The sequence below is a fragment of the Orycteropus afer genome, unplaced genomic scaffold (assembly GCF_000298275.1).
Source record: "Orycteropus afer afer isolate SDZICR_OR568_19922 unplaced genomic scaffold, OryAfe1.0 scaffold00690, whole genome shotgun sequence".
Classification (NCBI taxonomy): domain Eukaryota; kingdom Metazoa; phylum Chordata; class Mammalia; order Tubulidentata; family Orycteropodidae; genus Orycteropus; species Orycteropus afer.
The window spans coordinates 331,558-342,902 of NW_006922277.1; the positions used below are offsets into that span (position 1 = coordinate 331,558).

The 11,345-nt window shown below is 41.3% G+C and overlaps 1 protein-coding gene across 1 annotated transcript in view; it reads right to left on the reverse strand.

The window, feature by feature from the left end:
* Positions 1-2,340: 2,340 nt before the first annotated feature.
* Positions 2,341-11,345, reverse strand: part of POU6F2 (POU class 6 homeobox 2) — a 728,490-nt gene continuing 719,485 nt past the window's right edge. Inside the window, exons 9-10 of the mRNA XM_042783132.1 lie at positions 7,171-7,339; positions 2,341-2,845 (exon numbers count right to left, since the gene is read on the reverse strand). Of these exons, the coding sequence (XP_042639066.1) occupies positions 2,341-2,845; positions 7,171-7,339 (674 nt within the window). The remainder of the gene's footprint in view (positions 2,846-7,170; positions 7,340-11,345) is intronic.

The window sequence follows — 11,345 nt, forward strand, 5'->3', positions numbered from 1 at the left end:
ATCAGGTAGGTGAAATGGAAACACCTTTACTAGCACCTGGTTCCACATCCAGGATTTCTTTTAGTTTCTTTGCTGGTAGTCTCTTGATTGCTGCATGAATCCATCTGGGAGGGACAATGATACTGTAGCATTTCTATGACCAGTAAAGGAGCCAACCAGAATAACTCAAACCCAATAGGGGAGAGGATACATTGGGGATGAAGGCGGCATTTCTAATCAGTTGGAAAACTTGAGGTGATGTTTCCTTTTCTCTTTCAAACTTTACTTCTAGGTAATACATGTACATGATTATTAATTAATCATTCAGAAATATTTACATTTCAGCAGCAGGCAAATAGACTAATCTTTTTTCTCCTTTTCCTTTAATTGATCATCTTCTACCCATACCTAGACAAAAACATCAACTGCAGGAACAAAGTGTTAAACATCCTCACATTTCAACATTTCCTTCTGGCATAATAGGTTAGTTTGGCCCAAAGATATTTTGAGTAAATTATTTTTAAACTGAAATATTATGTAGTGCTGTAATGAAGGCTATTCCAATGTTTTACATAAGCCTTTTCTCTAGTTTAGTAGATAGTTCACTGTTAAAATGTCCTTTTCCCTCAATAACCCATCCCCCAATTATAATGGTTTGAATTTGTCTGCCAACTTTCTCCTTCATTTGTTGTTGTTGTTATGTGCCGTCGAGTCAAACCCGACTCATAGCGACCCCTCCTTGGGTTTCCGAGGCAGTATCACTACGGAAGTAGGATTGCCCAACCTTCCTTCCGAGGAGTGGCTGGTGGGTTTGAACCGCCAGCCGTCTGGTTAGCAGGCAAGTGTCTTAGCCACTATGCTACCAGAGCTCCCTTCTCCTTCATTTATATATCCTATTTATATATTCCTCCCCCCCGAAAAAAAGTCTGCCATTGCTACTGGAATGAAAGAAGTAGCAGAAAAGATGAGATTAACAGGATACTTGATAGCCTTTAACAATCCTGTCACCATCGCTTTCTTTTTGGACTGCTTCTTTGTGTGTGTGTACATGGGTGTGTGCATGCAGTGTATGTATTTTTACTGAAACCTTGAGACATTTCTTTGGCTATCAGACTTCTGAGAGAAATTGCTTTGCACAGAAGCATAACATAGATGTGAGTATTGAACCAAATGTGCAGCTTATGTTTATATTACAAAATTAGTTTTGGTCAGCTCTCCATGTACGTGACCAACAGACTGAGAAAAATCCCGAGCTCCGGTGTGGACAGTGAGCACAATTACAGCTTACGCCAGTGTTGACAGTTCATTGAGCAAAGCCCCAGTTATTTTGGAGTCTCTACTGCATTTCTCGAGGATCTGAGTGGAAAAGACAATTTGTTCCTCCCCACTTCTGTGGCCTTCCAGCAGACACTGGAAGCCACACGTGAGGGAGATGGAGAAATGGAGGGAAGAAGAGAAATACGAACTCCATTTCCTTCTCTCAAACCCACAAGTCATAGTGAGAAGAAAGCAACGGATGCTTTGGCACACAATCCAGGATGACACCCCTCCAAAAAAGAAAAAAGAAAGAAAAAATAAGAGAAAGAAAGAAAGAAAAAAGAATCCCTTCCCCACTCCCCACTCAAAGAAAAACCCAGTAAGCCTCACAGAATGGCTTCAACAATGACACTCATCGCGTTAGTGGCGATGACAGATGGGAAAATGAGAGAAATCAGGCTTTGTATTTTTCCATTAAGTACAAATGTAAAAATTCATTACACAACTCTACACGCAGAGAAGAGTAGACTAACAACCGCGTTTGCAATGCCATGGTTCAGACTTTGGTTAATAGGTTTCGCAGTGAATCAGCACTTGGTACCTGAAAGGATGCAGTCTTTCCTCCAGGTGGCAGGCTTGTATTCGCTTTTAACAGGTAAAAGTTTTTGTTTGCTTGTTCCGTCGTTTCGTGTGTGTGGTTTTGCTTTTTTTTTTTTTTTTTCTTTCCTCCTTTCTGCCCCCATCCTTAAACGTCTTCACATTTTTTAATATACAGAAAAGAGTATGTGGTTATTTGGTTTGCTTTAAGTCCATTAAAAAACGCTTTGGGGAGACAAGTGGGGCAAGGGAGCTATCCTATCACACACACCTTCAGTGTGGTGTGTTCCTTGTTTAAAAATTTTCAAAAAAAAAATTGTTTTTGGAAAACCAGCGGACACGTATAAACCATTCTGTCCACTTGGTAGTTTTCTTAGTCTCTTACTTACAAGGTGATGACTGGGACTTTATTATTATTATTATTTTCCTTTTTTTTCTTTTTGGACGTCCCAAGGGTGCAGTGGAGTTTCTGTGAATTTTGGTTTTGATGATGTGACGGGCATCTCCTTAGGAGTTTTCTTCCAGAGAGTCTGTTAAAGGCTCCAGAGGAACTGCTGAGGCCGGCTCATGCTGTTTTAAGCGTTTAATTGTGTTTTTCAGGGCTTGCCTTTTATTGCAGAACCAAACTCTAACTACTTCCCGGTCATAGTTCAGCTTCTCAGCAATTTCGGTCATTTCCTGCCCAGAGGGGTGTGTGTTCTTCTCAAAGTGGGCATTGAGGATCTCAAGGGCCTGGGGTGTGAAGGAGGTGCGCCGCTTGCGCTTTTTGGACGGCTCACTCCCAATAAACTCGGTGAGGTTCTGCATACCTGCTCGATGGCGGGCCTCAGCCTCAGCCATCCACCGCTCAAGCACCGGCTTGATCTTCTGGGCACTTTTAGGAGTGATGTCCAGCTTTTCAAACCTGGCAGGATACAAAAGGCCAGGGTTCAGTTTGGCTGTCAGACTGCTAGCTATAGTGTTCTCTTGGGCTTCCTGTGGTAGGAAAAAGTGGCTTCTCAGGATGGTGTGTCTGGGGGGAAAATTGAGAAAGAACAGTCTTACACTGAGTCCTCTGCCAGGGTGGGCCTCCTGCCTGCCTGCCTGACTGACTGGCAGAGCTAATTCACTCCAGATTAACAGCCAGCTGCAAGGTGGCCACCCACACCCTCAGCCAATGCCAGCCCTCCACATGCCTCATGCCAGAACATGCACCTCCACCCCACACACAATGAGACGATTAGGGAGGGGAGAGACAGCAAGACATATGGAAATCACAATGGGAAAAAGAAAAAACAAACTCCAATATTTTTCCTGTCAATTCTCAGAGCTTTTATTTTCCTTGTACCAGCATCTTGTCCCCAATCCTCAGAATATTTAAGGCAAAAATTAACATCTGGAAGTGACATCAGTACTACAATTGTCATGTTCTTTCATTTAAAATTATTCTTTATATGCTTTACATTGTAAAATGAAAAGTTTTAAACTGGAGGTACTCGTGTCAGACGTTAAGAATGACGGGGCCAATGTGCATTCCCAGGAAGCAAAAGGTCAGGATGTAAACCATTTGTTCATAGGAAGAATGTGTCAAGATGTAAACAATTTGTTCCCAGAAAAAATGTGTTCACTACTGCAATCATGTATAACTGAACTGGCTGGCGCCACTCACCTAGGTGGTAACTCACTCCCTCCTAGCCAAGTGACCGACCTTTACATTTCAAAGGACTTCAAGCTGAAGCTGATCTTATCTATAATCAATCATTAACCCCCTACCTTTTCTTTGTTATCTATGTATATAGACCCTTCTCTCCCACTTGAACAGTGGAATGCTTTGTATTTTTACTTAGCGCTGCCCACCACGAGCTGTATTATTCCTCAATAAAACTCCTTTCTTTCATTCTTAAGGGAACACAAGATTTTTCTTCTTTGACAACATTTGACTTTCTTTAAATTCCTCCCACTGACTTGGTGATGAAAATGTTATTGTTACTATAATAGTAGGATGGCAACTGGGCTAAGTTTCTTTCATGTCTGTCTCTCTTTTGAAGGAACTCTTGTGGTGCAGTGGTTAAAGCATTTGGCTACTAACCACAAGGTTGGCAATTTGAAGCCACTAGGGAGCTCTGGTAGCATAGTGGCTAAAGCACTTGACTGCTAACCAGAAGGCTAGGGAGCTCTGGTAGCATAGTGGCTAAAGCACTTGACTGCTAACCAGAAGGCTGGCGGTTCAAACCCACCAGCCACTCCTCGGAAGGAAGGTTGGGCAATCCTACTTCCGTAGTGATATGCTACTTCCGTAGTGATATGAGTCGGGGCCGACTCGGATGGCACATAACAACAACAACAAGCTTCTCCAAGGGAGAGGGATGAGGCAGTCTGTATATATATATATAGATATACAGCCTCAGAAACCCTATGAGGCAGTTCTACTCTGTCCTATAGGGTTGCTATGAGTGGGAATTGACTTGATAGCAGTGTGATATCGCTCTTATATCTTTCATTTTAACTCCTTCTCTCTGTTTCTTTCTTTTCTGTGAAACAATTTTGTGTCTGTGTCTGTGTCTGTGTGTGTGTGTGTGTGAAACAATTTCCACCATATATAAGTTAACAACATGCTCCTTTTCCAGGTAAAGCAGAGCCAGTTGCTACTTTATTGTTCCACTCAAGCAGCTGGACGCATTGTAATTACCATGAACATCCCACCCCTGGATGTGCTAAGGCCTCCTCATGCCTTCCAAACAAGTCCAGCGTAATGGTGTACTTTTTTTTGCACCAGGACATCAAGCTGTGTTTAATGTGCAATATCTGCAAACTGTACTTGAATGATATCATTTTCTGTAAATGAAGTCTTCTATATATCAATTGCCATCAGCAGTTCTTTGCTACATTGACTTTAAAAAATGTGAAGCATCTTGGACCAAATTATATAGAGTGTTTTAAAAGGTCGTTCTGCTACCAAATTCTCCCTTACTCTTGATGAAATACAAAAAAGTCCATTCCTTTTTATTTGTCATTTCAAGATCCAAATTCACAACAATCCAGGATGACAACTTTGGTTACATAGAACTCCCCTCTCTCTTTTAAGGTGTTCAGTGGTGTTGAAAAACAACAGTCTGATTGCAGACTGCGTCTTATTACAATGGTCTGTTCTCAGAGAGCTAAAATGAACCTGCTTTAGTCAGTCAGAAGATGTTTTATAAGGATGCTTGCAAAAGAACACAAAAGGATAGACTTCCTTTAAAAGTCGTAATCTTATTTTTGGCATTATATTTTAGAGATCTTATCTTGTGGCAAGCAACAAAAATAGTATCAAATTTTAATGTGATCTCCATAGCATACACTTCCATGTGTAGTTCTAGGAGTTATTTTTTAACAGTCCAATTTCCAGTTTGCTTTCAGTACCAAGGAAGGTAACCATTTAATGTCATTTCACAAGCTTGTCACTTGTGGCAAACTCCCCTAAGATTATCCCTACTTTGCTAATTTGCCACACACCACATTTTGCCATTGTTTACCATAAAAGCCCCAAAGGCTAAATTCTTGATAGCTTGATGCAGGCTTTACAGCTGCCACAGCACTAGGGGGCAAAGCTTGAGATAAAGATGTCCAGGGCATTGGAGGTGTCTTTTCCTCTCTGTGACTTGTCAAAGCAGAGCCTAGAAGTCACCAAAGGTAATAAGAAGGTGGCACATGAGTGTGTAGGCTAGAATGCAGATTCCTTTGACCCTTTAAATTAACTGAAATGGTTCCAACATAAGAGCTAGGTCTCATTCAGTATTTTCCACTCTTCTTGGTAGATAGCTCTTAAGGTTATCTGGAAGCTAGAGAAAGGAAGTGAATCAAGGCATCTGGCATGTTTTATTATAGAATGAATTTCCAAGGTCTCTTTTCATTTCAGCCATAGCTGTACTGGCTCTACCTCTCTGAAGAAGACCTTAGGAATCAACATACTTGATAGGGAATGCCCAAGAAACACTAAGGGGATTAGTTAAAACATGAGATAGCACTTAAACTAAAATAAGGAAATTGCGTTGTAGGACTGAAAAATAAGCCGAAGAGGAATTTAGCAACAGTAATGAATTGGCAACAACCTAAAAACCTGTGGCTGCCTTTATCACAAGCCTGTCAAGATGAAACAAAATTAATGTTTCCCAACAGGGAGCAGCAGTATTCATATCATTGATGCTCCTTGTTAGTGTTGATGCTTTGGTACATGTTGTTTGGAATAACATATACAAGCCTTGAAACAAATTTCCCAGCAGTAGTATCCTTGTATAGACTGAATAAAGGTTATTTTCTACAGGGAGGTATCTTATAAGAAAAAACAGTAGGGGAGGCCATAGAAGTGAGAGGATCCTATGGTGCTTTTTGTATTTAACAACAATCAATGGGTTTTATGGAAAATCATTGAACAAAATGTGAGCTGCAAGCTACTACCCCATACTGATGTTATTTATAACCTTAGTCTTAAACTGCAGGAAAAGTACACTTCCGTCCTTTGGGGAATACATTAAAAGTATAAAGAGCAGATAAAAAGACAGCATTTCATGGATCACCAAGAACAAAATCCACTTAAATGAGTTTAGAGTTGGTTTCTTGGCTTTTCCTGATGGAGGAGGACTCATAAGGCATTGCCCAAGAGGAAAAAGCTCTTACCGAAGTGCCTTTGTTACCTCATGCATAAACATGGGATTAGTGCAACACACATGCATGCACGGGATCTGTCTCTGATGACTTAACCCAGATCAACTTGAACACATCCAAGGCTGGATCACTTGTTTATTTAATTGTGGGGGAGCAGGGTAGGCCAGGTTCTCACTCCCCTTTTCTAAGCTTTGAAAGCAGCTGCTCTTTTCCAAATGTGCTTTGAAAGCTGTGTCTGGGAAGGCAAGTTAAATCATTCTTCAAGGTAATGAGATAGTTAGTTTTTTTCAGATGTGCCTTTTCTTGGAAAATCATAAGATCCATCCCTGGGCAGAGATGGTGGGAACGTTAACACAAATGAGGATTAGCAGCTTCATAACATTTGCTCAGGATCCCTCTTTGCAGATAGGAAAGGATGACTCTCCCTGCATGGAAGGGTGGGCCCAGAGGGAAGCCCCCTGGCCTAGGGTTGTGTGTTTGTACCAAGACCACCTTGGAGGTTCTTTGCGAGTTGACAGGAGTTATCAAGCCAGGACCCCGAGTCTGTTTCAGCACCATTATTGCCATTATAGACTACCAATCCTAACATATAGCTACCCCAACTTTGTTCCCTTCTGCGGCCGCTCAGCTTTGCCCACCCGATGAAGAAAACCTGAGCTGCGAAGACAAAGGAGGCCCAGCCAGGAGAGGTGACAGCATGCGGGCACGGGTTACCTGCAGATGGCCGACTGGCTGTACGCGGGGCCCTCTGTGGCACTGAGAGCCTGTCCCACCTGAGTCTGGGTCAGGCCAAGGGACAGGCGCCGGATTTTAAAAGCTTTGGCAAATTCTCGGATCTCTTCCAGATTAACCCCATCCACCTCACCCGCTGCCGTTTGAGGATCTGTGGAGATGTTTTTAAAAATAGGATCAATACATCAACACACATCCAAGTCATATCTGTTTATTATGGTTTATAAGAAAGTGGCTCTCTTTAATAACAAAGCAGTGGGGAAATTGGTGTTGTGGAATGTTCTTTTTGTCTCCCAGGTGAGGCAACCAAGCTCCCATCCTCAACTCTATAAATCATCCTTAGAGATGTTTCTATCCCAAGTAAATCTACAGCAAGTGGTTTTATTTCACAACATAAAAGCATGTTTCTTAGGGTTTAACAAATAACAGCATTTCCTATAGGGAAGGTAACTCCATTTTGCCTGTAAATTTGTTCAAATGTGCACAAATATGAAAACTGAAGGGTTTTGAATTAAAACATCTTGCTTGAGATCTTTCATGCTAAAAATGTCCTTGAAGGAAATAGTATTTGGCATTTTTCCTTCACCAGATCACTAATGAAGCCAGGTGAGTAGATGTTCAGTCAATTCTGACTCATAGTGACCCCATAGTACAGAGTAGAACTGCCCTCCATAAAGGGTAATCTTTATGGAAGCAGACTGCCACATCTTTCTCCTGCATAGCAGCTGATGGGTTCAAACTATGGACCTTTTGGTTAGTAGCCAAGCACTTTAACCACTGTACCATCAGGGTTTCTTCAGGAGACAGCAAATGTTGCCTAATTTCTTATGTTTGCATTAGCTCCTCAGAAGAGCATGCTATGGAGCTGTGAGAACAACAATGTCTTTTTTTCCCCATAGCAGTTAGTGACACAGCCGCCTTTGTCCCCTGAAACGGCACATAAAAAAAAAAAAAAAAAAATGCCTACCACAGGAAGGCTCCTTTGGTGTCGAATAACTCTGTCAATTTAGGACTTATCAAGGGAAATGACACAACAGCTGGAGAATGAAACCTCCCCTCCCCCTGGCTACTGATAACTGGATAAATGAAAGCCTACACCAGGCTGGAGACAGCATGGGATGGGGATGGTGGAAGATTTCAAAGTGTTGCTCAATCCTGCCTGTAGCGAAGCCATTCTCCCAGAGAGCTGCCTCTATTGTTCTTCACCTCATTCCTTGGACTTAGGTGAAAAGTTTTTCTTTTCCTCTTTCTGCACAATAACCCATCAATTTCAGGAAATCTAGCACTTGTTCAGGGACTGTGGTGGATGGAATATATTGCTCTTCTGGGCTCAGGGCTATAGAAACTACTGTTATCATGATAAGAGATAAACATTTGCATCCCAAGTGCCAATTTTTCAAGGACTTTTAAAATAAGGACTTTTAACATTTGTGATGGGCTTGGAGCTTCATGTACAGATTCTCTCATTGTGAGAGAGGGAACCTCTCCTGCCAAAGGAAAATTGACTCTTAATAGAATCTGCATATAGGTGTTACTGTACCTCTATCTTCATATTTTAAAAAAAAGTTCTGTGGAATTTTTATATGCCTTTAGTCGTAATTTTGTTGTGAAATGATTGAAAAGTAGTATGACTACTGCAATCAATCTGTACATATTATATAAGGGACTTCTGGGTGTTGTAATTGAGTGGAGGGAAAGGACAAGAGAAATATAAGAAGCAGTTCTGGCCTCTATGGAGTTAACAGTCTGTATGAGTTGAGGCATCAATACAAATGCATAAGAAACAGTTAGAGAAAAGTTCCAGGTAGAGTATAACCAAAGACTAATGGTGTGATGCCCACACCAGAAAGTGTAGAGAAGGAAGAGGTGACAGGAAGGGTCTGCATCTGGGTCTTACCCAAGGGGATTTTGGAAGATACCACTAGTTGCCATATAGGTGACTACAATTCATGCAATCCTATGTGTGTCACAGTAGACGTGTGCTCCATAGGGTTTTCAATGGCTGATTTTTCAGAAGTAGATTGCCAGGCCTTTCTTCCAAGCACTATGGGTGGCCTTGAACTGCCAACTTTTTGGTTAGCCAGCCAAGTGCTTTAATCATTTGCTTCACCTAAGGACTTTCAGAAAATGAACCAAAAAAAAAAAAAAAAAACACCAAACTCATTGTCGTTGAGCTGGATCCTACTCATAGTGACCCCTCCTTGGGTTTCTGAGGAGGTATCGCTACGGAAGTAGATTGCCCAACCTTTCTTCCAAGGAGTGGCTGGTGGGTTTGAACCACTACCCTTCTAGTTAGCAGTCAAATGCCTTAGACACTATGCCACCAGAGCTACCAGTGTGTAGACAAGCACAGATATTGTTAGGTGCTGTCAATTTGTCTCTGACTCATAGCGACTTCATGTACAGCAGAACAAAACACTGCCTGGTCCTGTGCCAGCCCCATGATCCTTGCTATACTTGAGCCCATTGTTGCAGCCACTGTGTCAGTCCATCTCATTGAGGGCCTTCCCCTTTTTCATTGTCCCTTCACTTTGGCAAGCATGATATCCTTCTCCAGGGAATGGTCCCTTCTTACAACATGAACAAATTAGGTTAGGTGAGATGAAGTTTGGCCATTCTAGCTTCCAAGGAGCATTCTAGCTGCACTTCCAGGACAGATCTATTAGTTCTTTTAGCAGTCCATGGTACTTTCAGCATTCTTTGCCAACACCACCACTCAAAAGCATCGACTCTTTTTTGATCTTCCTTTTTCATTGTCCAGCTCTCACGTGCATGTGAGGCAATTGAAAATACCATGGCTTGTGTCAAGTGTACTTTAGTCTTCAAGTAAACATCTTTCTCTTCAGCACTTAAAAGAGGGCCTTTGAAGCAGATTTGCCCAGTGCTATACAATGTCTGATATCTTGACTGCTGCTTCCATTGGTGTTGATTGTAGAACCAAATAATATGAAGTTTTTGACAACTTCAATCTTTTCTCCATTTATCATGCTGCTGCTTATTGGTCCTATTGTGACGATCTTTGTTTTCTTTATATAGAGACAGAATCCATACTGCAGACTGCAGTCTTCAATATTCATCAGTAAGTGTTTCAAGTCATCTTCACTTTCAGTGAGCAAAGTTGTGTTGTCTACATAACTTAGGTTGTTAATGAGTCTTCCTCTAATCCTGATGCCATGTTCTTCTTCATATAGTTCAGCTTCTTGGATTATTTGTTCAGCATACAGATTGAATAAATATGCTGAAAGGATACAACCCTGACACACTCCCTTCTAGATTTTAAACCATGCAGTGTCCCCTTGTTCTGTTTGAACGACAGCCTCCTGGTCCATGTACAAGTTCCTCATGAGCACAATTAAGTGTTCTAGAATTCCATTCTTCTCAATGTTATCCATAATTTGTTATGATCCACACAATCAAATGCTTTTGTATAGTCAATAAAACACAGGTAAACATCTTTCTGGTATTCTTTGCTTTGAGCCAGGATCCATCTGACATCAGCAACGATATCCCTTATTCCACAACCCCTTCTGAATCCAGCTTGCATTTCTGGAAATTCTCTGTCAATATACTGCTATAACTATTTTTTGAATTATCTTCAGTAAGATTTTACTTGTATGTGATATTAATGATATTGTTTAATGACTTCCACATTCTGTGGGATCACCTTTCTTTGGAATGGGTACAAATATGTATCTCTTCCAGTCAGTTGGCCAGGTAGTTGTCTTCCAAATCTCCTGTCATAGCTGAGTGAGTGCTTCTATTGCAGCATCTGTTTGTTGAAACATCTCAATAGGTATTGTGTCAATTCCTGGAGCCTTGTTTTATACCACTTCCCTCAGTGCAGCTTTGACTTCTTCCTTCAATACCATTGGTTCTTGATCCAGGTCCTGAAATGGATGAACATCAACCAATTCTTTTTGGTACAGTGCCTCTGTGTATTCCTTCCATCTTTTTTTGATGTTTCCTGAATCATTCAATATATTGCCCATAGAATCTTTCAATATTGCAACTTGAGGTTTAAATTTCCTCTTCAGTTCTTTCAGCTTGAGAAATGATGAGTGTGTTCTTCCCTTTTGGCTTTCCAACTCCATGTCTTTGCACATTTCATTATAATAATTGACTTTGTCTTCTCGAGCTGCTCTTTGAAATCTTCTGTT